General features: G+C 45.1%; 1 protein-coding gene across 2 annotated transcripts in view; it reads left to right on the top strand.

Annotated features, from left to right (window-relative positions):
- Nucleotides 1–15,882, top strand: part of LOC135208463 (proteasome assembly chaperone 2-like) — a 115,285-nt gene that overhangs the window by 29,877 nt on the left and 69,526 nt on the right. For both annotated transcript variants that reach the window (XM_064240669.1, XM_064240668.1), the window contains exons 3-4: nucleotides 8,262–8,411; nucleotides 15,027–15,199. In XM_064240669.1, the coding sequence (XP_064096739.1) occupies nucleotides 8,262–8,411; nucleotides 15,027–15,199 (323 nt within the window). The remainder of the gene's footprint in view (nucleotides 1–8,261; nucleotides 8,412–15,026; nucleotides 15,200–15,882) is intronic.

Below are 15,882 nucleotides of genomic sequence, written 5' to 3'. Positions count from 1 at the left end.
AAGTGTTTGCAATGATGGCAGGTTTAGAGCATCTCTAGAGATTAATTCATTCTCCCTGTCCACCAGCAATACAGAGCAATATGTGTGGTCAGCCTACTCTCAGGGCCAAGATTGCCTGGTACTGGTATGGGTATAGGGAGAACTACTATACCAACAATGATGAAAATGCCAACCTTTATAAGTAGTTTTTTTTTCAGTCTCAAGAATCCAGTAAATAATTTTCTCTTGTCATGTGTGATCATGAGACTGCTTTTATTTTGTGTCTGACCCTGATAACTAAAGGAGGGTAACAATTTGAAATTCCAGCTGTTCTTGCCATACAGCATTCAGAGATGAGGTTCATAGTTGTTGAGGTGGTTTTGTACCTCTGTCCTTCATAATGGACATATAAGAGCAAACCATTCGGTGGGATGAGTATGTTGATACCACTTATTAAACACAAAATAATAACTAGATAAAAAAAGTTTTGTTCATGAAACTTACCTGGCAGATATATATATAGCTGTATTTTTTCCGAATCCGACAGAATTTAAACACTTACGACACACGCAGTGGGAGTCAGGTGGTTAGTACCCATTCCCGCCGCTGGGAGGCAGGTATCAGGAATCATTCCCATTTTTCTTTTATATTCATAATTTTTCTGTCGCCGGTGCTGAAAACACCTGTTTTCAGTACCTCCGTCTTAGGATTTTGGAAACTTCATTGCCGCTAAGTATCCTAATTGTCTTTTGATTTATTCACTTGGATTTGTGGCTAGGCATAATACGCTATCTTAAATTGATTTGGAATTTGATTCATTTTGCATAAAATATCTGAATCTAGTTAGGCTAGTTTCAGACGGGGTTGTCTGCAAAGATAGGGTGTGGCTACCGTAAGCTTCGGTAGATTCGCACTTGGATGTACGAGGGTATGGGGTCTTGCTTCTTTGTTGAGATTTGTCCATGTAGGAGTGTGAGACTTTGTCTTTTCCGTAAGGAAGACGTATGATTCCGTATGTACGCAATTAATCAGTAAACATGTCTAATTCCGTAAGGAAGACGTATGATTCGTATGTACGCAATTAATCAGTAACAAAAGTCAGGGTAGTGAACCTGCTAACCTTCCTGTAGACTTTATTTTGCATAACCCTGTAGTATGGCCTACGGGCTATGTATATGTCTACGAGAGGTGCTCGCTCTCCTTCATTGCTGTGAAGTGCTACTTCTGTAATTGTTACTCCTAACCCTGCAGTGTTGCCTTCGGGCCCTAAGCAGTGTCTGTAGAGAAATTGCCCTTTCTCTGATACTCCTTCGATTCGTAACTTAGAATCGAAAGTGCTTGCTTTAGAAAGTAAAAGTGAAGTGCAGAAGTGCAGTGATACCCCTTGTGTAGTGGAGGGTGCGTCAGATCGGCCTCGTTTCGCCTCTAGGCCGGGACCTCTGCTTGACTCCCAGAACCATGAGAGAGCATGTCGAAAGCCGAAGGAGGGTTTACGAGGACCCCACCGATCTGGCGTGCCTTCGGCAGTTTCTGATGAAAATCCCCAGACTGCCTAAGTGCGTGCACGTGCACGAATCCTGAAGGATTGCTTCTCGTCCTCCGAGCGGTCCTCCCCGCGCAGGGGTTGGAGCTTTCGGATGGACTCGCGCCCTCTAAATAGAAGCTTTATAGAAGAGGACGCTTCACGTCCTCTCTCTCTCTCTCTCTCTCTGGTTATGCGTTTCAGTGAGAAGTAAGAAGGCGAACGTCGCCTGAACTCGTGTCCGTCATTCCACCGAGAAATACGTAAAAGAAGTCATAGTAGCAGTAAGCTTTTGAGAGCGGACGCCCCAAGCCAAGGGGCGCGCGGTGCACGCCAAGCGCGCGCCAGTGGACGCCGAGCGTGCGCGCCAGTGGACGCCGAGCGCGCTCCAATGGACGCCGAGCGCGCTCCAGTGGACGCCGAGCGCGCTCCAGTGGACGCCGAGCGTGCACCAGCGCACGCCAGGTGTGTCGCCTGGCTGAACGTTTCTGTTGAACTCTTCAAGCTCTTGTTCAGATTTGGGCTTAAAGAATTTTTGTAACCTCTACCTTCGATGATACCTTCTACCTCACCTGCAAAGAATGTGAAGTAGGCAGTGCTTCCGAGTAAGCTTAAAGTGAACAGACAACTTCTTCGAAACCCAGCAAGACATCGGGTTTCGTGAATTCAAGAGGTCTCTGTCAATTAATATTGCTTTTCGCATAGGTGGATGGAGTTAAGGAAAGCTCAAGGGAAGTTCTCGTTTGCTCTACCGCAAGCTTTGCCATTCTGCCAATAAATTTAAGTTGCCACTACCACCGCAGTCAAGACTTTGCGATAAGGCAGTTACGGGTTATAAAGGCTCGATGTCCTGCACGTCAGGACTCTCGGCAACGTTCAGTAGGATTCTTGCAAAGGCACTCATCAAAGTACGCTCTTCAGGAAAGCGCAAGACAGGACTGCCTTTGCCATACTGCCAATAAATTTTAAGCTTTAGCAGGCATTAGTTGTGATACGGGAGAGGAAGCTGGTTGGAGAGTTTCTTCCTCTTCCCAGGATAATTTTGCCAGCTTTTTAGCCCATCTGAAAGGTCTTTTCAGATGATTTTGTTTTTTGTTAGTTCCTAGTCGGACCTACGCTGCCGAATTGAACATCGTCGTAATACCTGACGTAAGCCCAGTCTCTTAACAGGATTCTTGCCCCTTCCTCGTTTGAGACGGGAATCGGAAAATAAAATGCTCGACTTCCTGGATTACGTTTTGTCAATTCAGTGACTTTCCCCCATTGACAATATACTATCGTTTTGTCAAGTAAGTGGGTATCCCCTCATTGACAAAATATCTCTTTGTCCCGTAAATGGGTTAGTTCTCATTGACAAACATCTCATTAACTTGATATTGCGTAAGCGAATAAGCTCTTATTGACAAGATTCGGAAGAGCTCTCATTCGTCATTCGCAGACTCGTCAAAAGAAGAAATAGACTTGTAGACTACGTTCAATGAACGCTTATGTCCATAACATAAAGAAGCTTGAGCTGACTGCTTCGATTCTCTAAGTTTTGTTCATGAAACTTGCCTGTCAGATATGTATGTAGCTGTATTTCCGAATTCAGCTATATATATGTCTGCCAGGTAAGTATGAACAAACTTTATTGTGATATAATTTCATATTTTGCCTTGCGTTATTTTATTCTGGTTGGTTCAAGTCATATACGCTTGCTGTAGTTACCTCTTCGGATGGCAACCGAGAGGTCTATGGTCATTTTAAGGACATTTAATCGTTACTCCCTGCAGCCTTCCAGGAGTTTCCGATTTATCTTTTACCGTTGTATGGTAGTGTTCTGACGACACAAACGCATCTATATATTTAGCGTTTTTCTGTTTCGCTTAAATATACCAGCTTGAGAGTCTCTTTATGCTAAAAATAACGAACCTTTTTCTTCATAGAATAGGGTAGCTGGCAACCCAGGCATAAAGTTAAGAGACGACGATGATGGACGATCGTAAGCTGCTGCTGTCACTGTCCTCTGACTCCTCTCCTCCAGTCCAAACGAGCCAGTACCAACTCGTTCGCTGTCATGCGCTGTAGGTTAAGTCTCTCTCTCCTGCGGGATTGACTGACTAACCGTATCTCTGTGCTGGCAGTTACGTCTCTCTCTCTCCTGCGGGATTGACTGACGAACTGTATCTCTGCCCTACAATCACGGACTTTAGCCTAAGATTGAGGGGATTTCTTACATGAATGAATAAACATTGCATTCGTTTGGCCTTAATATGTTCTACAGAGATATCTTACTCCTTTCGGTGCTCGTACCGCACGGTATAGGACTACGAGTCTACCACAACATTGCACTATTATATGCTCTCTTTGCTTAGGCAAAGCGCAGCCTTATTAGGGAAGTAAACATACTGTGTGAGGGAATGGATGAGCTTGCTGGGGACCATTTCCTTCCTAAAGAAGTTTGTTTCCCTGAATAGACTGCAATTCAGACCTCTACAGTTTTTTCCTACCGGGAAACTGAAATTTTATTAAAGATCTAGGAATGATTCTGAACATCTCTCGGTGCGTTAAGTATCTCTTGAGGTGATAGAAAGAAGTTGCCGGACATCTGGAGAGGGTTTCAGATGTCCTGGATCTAATCTGAAAGAAGTGGAAGCAATTCAGTCGTCCCTCCAGTCCTCGAACGAGTTTTTTGGAACCATGGTCCATATCAACTCTGATCTTCCACAGCTCTCTCATATCTTAGGAAGTATCTTCTCTCGTCCCGGTTCGGGTTTACGAGAAGAACCTATTATAACAACAGCGTAGAATGGAACGATCCTCTAGAGGTTCGTTACAGGATTGCAAAAGTCCGTTCGAATCGTCTCGATCGAAGGCAGCAACTACTGACTTCCGATGTGGATCTTTCTTTAGAAGTATGTTGAGAGTTGTGGAGACTTTAGGGACGTCCTTTCATTCATCTCTTCGATAGGTTGAGGACGAAGAGGCTTCTTCTTCTCTGCTCCCTTTTTCTCGCTCGGGAGCGGTAAACATTAAAACGCCATCGTATGATATTGATTGGGGATGATTGTTTAGTCTCTTTTCCCCTTTCAATCACTTAGGAAATGTAATAAGATGATTTATATCATCACAGGGAGCGACAATGACGCTAATCGCCCCATGTTGGCCTTCAAGACCCTAGATTCACAGAGGTCACGTCCTTCCAAGGACCTTTTCCGAGAGAGTCGGTCTTCCTTTAACACGAAAGGTACCTATAACCTCTCCGCTCTGAGTCTGACTACGTTCAGACTATCGAGATGTTGACAGCATAAGATTGCAGTCTTCCCTTTCCGTTTGAAGAATGGGATAAGCTGGCAGTCAACACAACATTAAAGAATACGCAAATATGTTGTTGACGGCCTTTGGGCTCAGAGATTTGCTTCTGTCAAACAACAAAGCCCTTCACGATCTTTGAGTTCTGTGAAATCTCGAAACTCGCTCACCATCTACTTTTTGTCTCACCTGTTTTCTCGGAGTCAGACACTCGTGCGAGTCAGGAGACATATAGTAGCCCTGAGTTTCTTGTTGACGAAGTCGGTTGCGTTTATACACCCCCGATGATTGTTTAACATGAGACCAGGTTGGACTGTCAGGCATTCGTCCTTCGGGACTGAATCGCCTTTTTGCTCCTCGCTCCTTTCTCCTGGCACCAGAAGCTCGAAGTCAGGAGTGGCTCAGGAGTTTGATTCGCTAACAACGTTGGGTTGCGTTGATACACCCCCAAGGTTTGCTTAGCTTGAATCGCCCAGGCAGTCCAAACACTCATCCTTCAGCGAAGAATAGTGCCTTATGGTCTTCAGGGTACAGCCTTGCTGTCCTTGATTCGTCTGACTGGTCAACTGGTCGGTCACCTGACGTTAGTACAGACGGACTGACTGTGCATGTCCAGATCGAAGCTTTCAATATGGAACTTAGACATAGTCTGAAGTTCTTGATGTCAAAGCATTCGAACATCTCCTACCTGTTAACTTCTTGCATGTGATCAGGAAGCATTTTCTAACCACCCCTAGATAACCGACAAAGAGGGTTAGTGAGATTTTAAGCCATCGTCACAAAGTTTTGGCTTTAGAGAACAACAAGGCGGTGTGCTCTCTAAGCTTTTCGTATGGCCTAAGAATGGAAACCCGTTTTGTCCTTGGGCCCAGGAGCTTGGAAGCAAGGATGGCACAAGTTAGTGGGCAGGAGCCAGAGAGAGTCCCTGTGCCCTGTCAGGTCTCTCAAGTTTTATCTACATAAAACTCAAGAAAGTCGAAGTCTTACGGACATCTGCAGTGTTTCCGAAAAGACCAGACTTGCCCATATCGAAGAACAACCTGGCTTTATTGTTAAGGAGTTTTCTTTCAAAAAAAAAAAAAAAAAAAAAACAAAAAAAAAAAAAAAAAAAAAAAAAAAAGCTCCTTCTTTGTGTTTGCGCAAAGATTTGAAATCTTTTGATTTGAATGCTCACGAGGTGAGGGCGCGGCCTCGGAAGCATTTCAACAGAGCATGGCACTCAGCAACATCCTGAGTACCATGTTTTAGCGAAGCAACTCTGTGTTCAATTCACACTCCCTGCGAGATGTGAAGATGGCATATGAGATCTGCTGCTCGCTAGGGCCATACGTGTCTGCAGACACAATCTTGGGGGCAAGAAGTACCACTCATCCTATCCTGTAGAAATGGTTTAGGAAGAGCTCTTAATTTAGTAGTTGAGTCTGCCGACAACGGTGACTTCTTAACTCTTAAGCCTTAGTTAACACACCTTAACTTTGGCTAGGTGGGTCAGGTGGTGATATATATTTTTTATATATATTTATTTTATTTATTCTTAGCCCTCATGGTATGGTCAATATGGTCTAGTCACGTCGTGGTCTCGCCCTGTTGACAGATCATCTGGAGTGCACCAGCTATATAGGTCTCTACCTCGCTGGCAACTCTAGTAGCACAAGCAGACTTACGCGGCAGTAACCATGAAGTCAGCTATGCTAACAGGTAAGGAATCAAGATATCAATATCTGCTATATATGTTTCCTAAAATCTTCTATTCTGTCTACACTCCCACCACCAAAGGTGGGATTCAGCTATATATATATCTGACAGGTAAGTTTCATGAACAAAATGATATTGTAATGATACAATTAAGTTTGTTCATACTTACCTGGCAGATATATATAATCAAGTACCCACCCACCTCCCCTCAGGAGACAGTGGAAATAAAAATTATGAATAGAAAATGGGAATGATTCCTGATACCCGCCTCCCAGCGGCGGGAATGGGTACTAACCACCTGACTCCCACTGCGTGTGTCGTAAGTGTTTAAATTTCTGTCGGATTCGGAAAAACAAAAATACAGCTATATATATATCTGCCAGGTAAGTATGAACAAACTTAATTGTATCATTACAATATCATATTCAAATGCAAGAAGAATGATATTAAGATAGTACTAATGCACTGCATTTTTGCTTGAACTTCTGAGGCTCCAACTGGGCGACATCCTCTGGGAGGCTGTTCCATAGTCCTACAGTGTGAGGAATAAAGGACCTCTGGGACTGAAAATTTCAACAGTGAGGCACATTTACTGCATATTAGTGCTGCTGTTCAGCAAATCTGGTTGCTCTTGGCAGATAAAGTGGATCAGGGATCAATTGTGAATGTGAAAGATCTCTGTTGAAATACAACGTATGAAAAAGTGACAAACAAGAGATCATCCTTTGAGGCTCCAAGTCATTACTGCTGCTATTAGGAAACTGAAACCTACCACCACCTCTGACAGAAGCAATGTCCACACTGAAGAACAGCATTCCTGTAAAGGAAGTACAAATGACCTAAAACACTTTGCATTGATTTTATCATTATTATAAATACATGAGGCCTTACAAACACAGTACTTAACTTTTGTGTGGCATTTGCTGAAACTTTCATTAGATGTTCCTCAAAAGTTAGATGAGTCAAAAATTACTCCAAGAATATTTAAAAGTTCCAGACTCATCGGCAAAGTTCTGTTCACATGAAGGTGGGGATGGGGTGGGAAATCTGTATGGGATTTGCTAATCAATAGTGTTTTCATTTTACTGGAGTTCAGCCTCATTCCCCACTGACTACACCACTCTCTGATCCAGTGCATGTCCTGATTAAGGCTGAGGGCAGCTTCATTTCTCTTAAGTGGAAATTTCACTACACCAACAAGTGTTGCATCTTCAGAATACTGAATAATCTTGTTTTAGGGCCAGCAACCATATCACTTGTGCACACTAAAAATAACAGTGGACCAAGAACACTGCCCTGTGGGACTCTGGATGCAGTAGGTCTTGGTTCACTAAAGGTCCTGTCCACACCAACATGCTACTGCCTACCTTTAAAGAAATCTTGATGCAATCCTAAAACATATCCACCCACTCCAAGATTCTAAATTTCAAACAGGTGTCTCGTGATTCACTGAATCAAAAGCAGCAGTAAAATCTGTTAGTGTAACTTGCCCAGTAATTATACAGCTGTAGTTTCTACCCAACGGCACCCTGAATGTTGTTACCAAGTAGATCCGTGCAGTGGTCGGGGCTTTTCACCTGGTAGTAAGAATATATCAAACTTTATTTTATTATAAGAATATCATGTTGTGAGTTGGTCTTAAATTAGCCTCAAGAATTTTCTTATTATTACTGCATGAAAAACAGTCTTATGATAAGTAAATGGATTTACATCATGAACTTAGCTATTATAATTGCTGCAACTTCATGGTTTGACTGCCTATTAAAATTTTCAGATTGGTCTTGTCCATCACCCAGCCTTATATCCTCTTGTAGGTGGTGATCCATATAATGAATCATCCAAAGAAGTCACAACAAGTGCTGATCTTCACCTTATAGAACAAAAGAATCTTGTTGTGATGCAAATTAGATCGCCTCTTATCAAGGTATGAGTTGCCATAAACAGTATGCAGTAGCATTTGAATTCATGTGTGTTACTGTAGTGGATATAATATTTTCTCTTTTACTCATGATTAGATAGAATATTTAATAAATACAGCTAATGCCAATATTGCAGAGGGATATATGTGATTTTGTTCACGAAACTTACCTGTCAGATATATATATAGCTGTATTTCCCGAAGTCCGACAGAAATTAAAAAACTTACGACACACGTAGTGGGAGTCAGGTGGTTAGTACCCATTCCCGCCGCTGGGAGGCGGGTATCAGGAACCATTCCCATTTTCTATTCATAATTTTTCTGTCGCCGGTGTTGTAAACAGTTTTCAGCACCTCCGTCTTGAATTTAGGAAACTTGGCTACTATAAGTACCCCTTTTTGATTTTTTGGTATCTTGACTTTTGGATCGGTGGCTAGGCACACGTTAATTGTGGATTTGATTGATTTTGGCTTGATTTCTCTTTAAATAAGATGTCTGGTTCTAGTTCGGCTAGCGCCAGGTTTTGTACCAAAAGTGATTGTCAAGGTAGGCTACTGAAAGCATCAGTAGACCCTCATACTTTGTGTAAGAGTTGCAGGGAGCATGATTGTATGTATGAAAGTCGCTGCAAAAGAATGTGAGTGTCTTTCAGATTCTGGATGGAGAGCGTATGAGTCCTATCTTCGTAAGCTTGAACGGGATAGGTTAAGGAGGTCTTCCTACAGGAGCGTTTCAGGTAAACGTCAGGAAGTTCATGTTTCTCCTACTAACCCTCCTTTAATCACTACTCCTAACCCTGTAGTGTTGCCTTCGGGCCTTGAAACAGTGTCTGTGGAGGGTAATACCCTTACGCTTATCTTAGAGTCTATTCGTAATTTAGAATCTAAAGTGCTCGCCTTAGAAGGCAAAAGTGAAGGTGCAAAGTGCAGTGACAGTGCTCCTTCGTTTGTGGAGGGTGCGTCAGATCGGCCCCATTTCGCCTCTAGGCCTAGACCGCTGCCAGACTCCCAGGTTTCAGGGAGAGGGCATGTCAAAAGCCGCAGGAGGGTTACGGGAACGCCCACCGATCTGACGTGCCTTCGGCAGTATCTGTTGACGCGACCTAGACTGCCAATTGAGCGTGCGCGTGCAGTCTCCTCAAAGAGTGTTTCTCTCTTCAGAGGCTTCCTCCCCCCGCACAAGGGGTGGAGCTCTCAGTCAGTTTCACGCCCGCTGAAAAGGAGCGTTGGTGATCGTGACGCTTCACGTCCAGTTTTTGCTCTCGAGCGGCGATCTTCGCCTGAGAGTGTGTTCGCAGCCTTCCCGCCACAGAAGAAACGTAAAGAGTCATCGGATGATGACTTTTTTTTTTAGCGCCCCAGTCGCTCCCGAGCGCGTTCTGCGGCAGTTCCTGGGAGAAGGAAGAAGGCGTCCTCTCGCCTTCTCACAGGATCAGCCCATCACCTGACAGGGAATCTTCTCCTACTGAGAAGATCCTGCGCTCGTTGCAGCAACAACTTGCTGATGCTCTTTCTAAGAGAGGGACGCAACAGTCCCAGGAGAAAAGGATGACAGTCTACCAGTGAAGAGATCTAGAAGGTCTCCCTCTCCTTCTCCTTGCTCGTCTCTCCCTCCACTTTCGTCTCCTGCTAGAGTTCGTGCGGCTCCCCAGCGGCTCTCTAGAGGACGCGAAGAGGAAGTTACACGCTCTTCGCATGAAGCGGTATTACCCGCTCGTAAGCTTGCTGTGCGCGATCTCGATATTTGCGTGGAAGCTTTGGTGCAAGTTCAGGATCTTGACGCTCGGTCGGAAGCCAAGCGAGCGCCAGTGACAACTAAGAGTGCACCAGCGGAAGCGGAGCGCGCGCGAGATGTTAAGCGCGCTTTAGTGAACGCATACGCACGCCAGCAGCGCGCGAGTGGACGCCAATCCCGCGCCAGTAGCAGCCAGGCGCGCGCCAGTGGACGCCAGGTGTGCGCCAGCAGACGCTCGGGTGGACGCGGATGTGGAATTTCGTCGTCACCCATCTGTTTTTGAGGATCCTTTGCAAGTTACTTCGGGACTTAGAGAGGCAACCGGAGTTTCTATTAAGGAGTCAGCTTTGCCTTCCACTTCACAGCAACGCTCCTCTTGGAAACTTAGACCAGATAGTCTTGGTTTAGCCTTACTTCCTCCGACTTCACCCGTGTCGGAAGCAGAGGTTAGCGACGCTTCGGTTGAAGTTGATGATGAGAAACCGTTGGCGGCGGTCTCTTCTGACTACCAGGTATTGACCCGCCTTCTTCAATCAGAGTTTGGAGATACTTTTCATCCTGAAGCTCCTCGCTCTCCTCCCTCTCAACTTTCTTCTTCTAAGATCAACAAAGTCTCGGCATTTGTCAGAATGAAGAAGTCCCTTTCAACAAAGAGGGCTCTTCGTAAAGTCCATGACTGGATGGAGAAAAGGAAGTCTCAGGGAAAGACCTCATTTGCTCTTCCACCTTCAAGACTTAGTGGGAAAGCAGGCATATGGTACGAGACGGGAGAAGACGTAGGCATTAGACTTCCCTCGTCAGCCCAAGGAGACTTCGCAAGCATTGTGGATGCCTCGAGGAGGTCTCACCTGTCCTCTTCGAAAGTTTCCTGGTCTACTACGGAAATGGACCACCACCTTAAAGGCCTCTTTCGAACGTTAGAGGTCTTTAACTTTCTAGATTGGTGTCTGGGAGTTCTGGATGCACAGGGCTCTTGAAGAAGAGATCCCTGTTTTGCAATTTCACAGCTAAATCCGTCTCTCCGTCACAAAAGGCAGATTTGCTCTTTGCTCCTTTTTCGGATCATCTCTTTCCCCAGGCTATGGTAAAAGACATTGCTACCAGTCTACAGAGAAGGCCACGCAAGATCTCCTCGCACAATCTTCAAGGAGACCTGCGGTACCTTCGTCTTCGGGAGTTTCGATTCTCAAGAAATCGAAGCCCTTTCGAGGTAGTTCTTCCTCGAGACCAGCCCCTCGAGGAAGAGGCACTTCCAGAGGCAGAGCCACTGCGCTTGCCAAGAACAAGAAGTGAGACAGAAGTCCTTCAGTCACCGGTGGGAGCCAGGCTTCAGCTTTTTGCGCAAGCCTGGGAAGAGAGAGGTGCGGACAAATGGTCCTTAGACATCATAAAGAAGGGTTACCGGATCCCGTTCCTGAAACCACCCCCGCTGTCTACGACCCCCAGGGATATGTCACCTTCTTATCGGGGAGAAAAGCAACAAGTGCTATACGATCTGCTAGATCAGATGATCGTGAAACATGCCGTAGAACAGGTCTCCGACCTGAATTCCCCCGGATTTTACAACCGACTGTTCCTGGTGCCAAAGCAGTCGGGGGAATGGTGACCAGTACTCGATGTCAGCAGCCTGAAACCTCTTTGTCATCAAGCAGAGGTTCAGATGGAGACGCCTCAGTCAGTGATGGGAGCCTTAAGACGGGGGGATTGGATGGCTTCACTAGATCTTCCAGGACGGCGTATTTTTTTCGTCCCCATCCACCCCCAGTCGAGGAAATACCTGCGGTTTGTCCTGAAAGGAAAAGTGTTTCAATTCAGGGCTCTCTGCTTCGGACTCAGCACTGCTCCGATGGTATTCACCCTACTGATGAAGAACATTGCGAGGTGGCTTCATCTTTCCAATGTCAGGATCTCTCTCTACCTGGACGACTGGCTCATACGAGCCTCCTCGAAAGATCGGTGTCTGGAGGACCTTCACACGACCTTGTCTTTAACGAAGTCCCTGGGGCTTCTGGTGAACCTCGAAAAGTCACATCTGACCCCTTCTCAGTCCTTAGTCTATCTGGGGATTCAGATGGACTCAGTGGCTTTTCGGGCTTTTCCGTCCCAGGGGCGACAACTAGATTGCCTAAGCAAAGTGTCAGCCTTTCTGTGGAAAGAATCATGCTCGGTGAGGGAATGGATGAGTCTGCTGGGGACCATTTCCTCACTGGAGAAGTTTGTTTCCCTAGGGAGGTTGCACCTCAGACCTCTTCAATTCTTCCTGGCGAACAATTGGAAGCACCAAACGATTTTGGAATCGATTCTGGTGTTATCGGTAAGAGTGAAGGAACATCTAAGATGGTGGACCGACCCTTTGAAGCTCGCAGAGGGTCTTTCCCTCAAGCTTCAGAGCCCCGACCTAGTGTTGTTCTCCGACGCGTCTTCCGCGGGGTGGGGAGCAACACTTGGGGGGGGAGGAAGTGTCAGGCACCTGGAGAGGGGAACAGGTGTCCTGGCACATAAACCTCAAGGAGCTGGCAGCAGTTCATCTGGCGCTCCAGTTCTTTCAGGACGAAGTCTCCGGCAATGTGGTGCAGATCAACTCGGACAACACCACGCCCTGGCATACCTCAAGAAAACAGGGAGGAACCCACTCTCGATCCCTGTTCTTCCTTGCAAAGAAATCCTGTTATGGGCGAAGGCACACGACGTCTCTATCCTGACGAGATTCGTATCAGGGGTAGAAAACGTCTGTGCAGATCTTCTCAGTCGGCAAGGTCAACTACTGCCGACGGAGTGGACCCTTCATCAGGAAGTATGCCAGAGGTTGTGGAAGTTATGGGGATGTCCGCTCGTAGACATCTTCGCAACTTCCAGGACAACGAGACTTCCGCTGTACTGCTCACCAGTTCTAGACCCAGGAGTAGTAGCAGTAGACGCTCTTCTTTGGGACTGGACGGGACTAGACGTATACGCCTTTCCCCCGTTCAAGATCCTAGGGAGGTAATAAGGAAATTCGCGGCATCAGAGGGAGCGAGGATGACTCTCATCGCTCCCTTCTGGCCGAGACCGACTGGTTCACAGAGGTCATGTCTTTCCTAGTAGACTTTCCGAGGACTCTGCCTCCAAGGATAGATCTACTCAAACAGCCCACTTCGAGAGGTATCACAAAAACCTCCCCGCTCTGAGTCTGACTGCGTTCAGACTATCCAGAAGTTGGCCAGAGCGAGGGGTTTTTCAAGACCTGTGGCTAAAGCAATCGCAACGGCAAGGAGACCTTCCTCTATTGCCGTATACCAATCCAATGGTGTGTTTTTCGGAGCTGGTGCAGGAAGAAAGGCATTTCCTCCACCTCTACCTCTGTGAGCTAGATCGCAGACTTCCTTCTCTACTTGAGGAATGAAGTTCGCTTAGCGGTGCCTACAATAAAAGGCTACAGAAGTGTGCTTTCTGTAGTCTTTAGGCATAGAGGGCTGGACTTAGCCAATAACAGAGACCTTCATGATCTCCTGAAATCTTTCGAGACTTCGAAGGTATCTCAACCAAGAGTTCGTTCTTGGAACTTAGACATTGTTCTTAAGTTCTTGATGTCCAGCAAATTTGAACCGCTCAACTTAGCTTCGCTTAGAAACCTTACAAGGAAGACACTTTTTCTAACTGCTCTGGCGACGCGAAGAGAGTTAGTGAGATCCAGGCAATAAGCAAGCATGTTGGGTTTAAGAACTCCGATGCAGTTTGTTCTTTAAGCCCTATGTTCTTAGCAAAGAACAAAAATCCTTCCAACCCTTGGCCCAAGACATTTGAAATCAAGGTTTGACAGATATCGTGGGTAGTGAGCCAGAGAGAGTCCGGTGCCCTGTCAGGGCTCTCAAATTCTATTTAGACAAACAAGAAGACTGTAGAGGACCTTCGGTCAACTTGTGGTGCTCTGTCAAGAAGCCTGATCTTCCCATGTCAAAGAACGCGCTTTCTTTCTTCTTGAGAGACACCATTAAGGAAGCTCATTCCACATGCAGTGGATAGTGACATGAAGCTTTTAAAAGTGAATGCCCCACGATGAGGGCTGTTTCGACCTTGATAGCCTTTCACAGAATGTCACTCAGTGACATTTTGAGTGCCACATATTGGCGGAGCAAACTCGGTGTTCGCTTCACACTACCTGCGGGAGGTGAAAGCGACATACGAACATTGCTCTCGCTTGGACCATACGTTGCTGCAGACACTGTTTTGGGGGCAGGAGGTAGCACTCATCCTTTCCTTTACTGTTAGGTGAGCTTTTAATTGTGTGTGTTTTTTGGTTGTGGGGTCGACCGCCCGAGGCGGATCTCCCTTCTTTAGTCTAGTTTAGTGGATACCTTTGTAGACTAGGCCTAGGTGGTTTTTTTACTTCGTTGCCCTCATTGTATGGTTAATGGTCTAGTCACATCGTGGTCACGCCCCCGTTGACAGATCATCTTGAGTGCACCAGCTTATAGGTCTCTACCTCGCTGGCAACTCTAGTAGCACAAGCAAGACTTACGTGGCAGTAACCACGAAGCCAGCTATGCTAACAGGTAAGGAACCAAGATATCAATTATCTGCATGTATATGTGCAGATATATATAATTAAGTACCCACCCACCTCCCCTCAGGAGACAGTGGAAATAAAAATTATGAATAGAAAATGGGAATGGTTCCTGATACCCGCCTCCCAGCGGCGGGAATGGGTACTAACCACCTGACTCCCACTACGTGTGTCGTAAGTTTTTTAATTTCTGTCGGACTTCGGGAAATACAGCTATATATATATCTGCCAGGTAAGTATGAACAAACTTTATTGTATCATTACAATATAATTTTCTTATCTGTGAAAAGTAATTTTGCTTTTTTTAGTTTGATATATCATATTGTAAAGCACTTGTTTTTCAGAAAGAAAAAAAAAATTTCATAACAGAAATCATGACTTGGTGCAAAGAAGTTGGTATTAGAAGTATTGTAATGTTAGCTTCTTGCAATGCATATGAACGGAGGAATTACAATCAGTTAACTGGATCCCAGCTTCGATATTTGACTACTACACCAGAGGATGGTGAAGTATTAAGGTAATGAAATTTTTATATTTTTGTCAAAAAGACCTAAGCGCATTCTTACACAAGCAAAGTAATTTAAGTACTAAAATATTGCACCAAAGGAGGATGAAGCATTAAGGTAAATGCTTCATGCAACCATACATTGTATAAAATTTTCATTTTACTTGTGATTCACTGCCTAGAGATAAACATCAGTAATATGTGTGCTTTACTTTTTTCACCAGTAATATGTGTGCTTTACTTTTTTCACAAAAAGTGAGTGGACAAGTCATAAGTTCAATGTGGAAGAATGACTCATTCAGGGAAAATCAAACAACTTCCTGTGTGCTATCACTTCAGATCTACCTCAACAGACACTGGATGACCTCAAACAAGAAGCTATTTTTACATGCTTTTATTTAACATGACTTCTGCATCTGTCTGTCTGTCTGTTTGGGTCAAAACTTTTAACTCAATTTTCAACCTGTTCTCTTGATCTGATGTACTTGAAGTTTTGCATGGTTACTCAATTCCGGTGAAAATACATCCTTAATTGATCAGGTCAGCAGTGACCTCTAATGACCCTACAGTACTCTCAGGATTTGTATGAAACTTTCAGATTTTTCACAACTTCTTTGACTCGGTAGGATAAGTTATAACTGCTGATTTTTCAAACCTTCTTTGGCTCGACAGGATATCAGTTTAGTTAGTGACAA

This window comes from Macrobrachium nipponense, chromosome 35 (assembly GCF_015104395.2).
Source record: "Macrobrachium nipponense isolate FS-2020 chromosome 35, ASM1510439v2, whole genome shotgun sequence".
NCBI classification, from domain to species: domain Eukaryota; kingdom Metazoa; phylum Arthropoda; class Malacostraca; order Decapoda; family Palaemonidae; genus Macrobrachium; species Macrobrachium nipponense.
The sequence above is the reverse complement of the archived record's forward strand: the minus strand, read 5'-3'. Positions and strand labels throughout refer to the sequence as shown.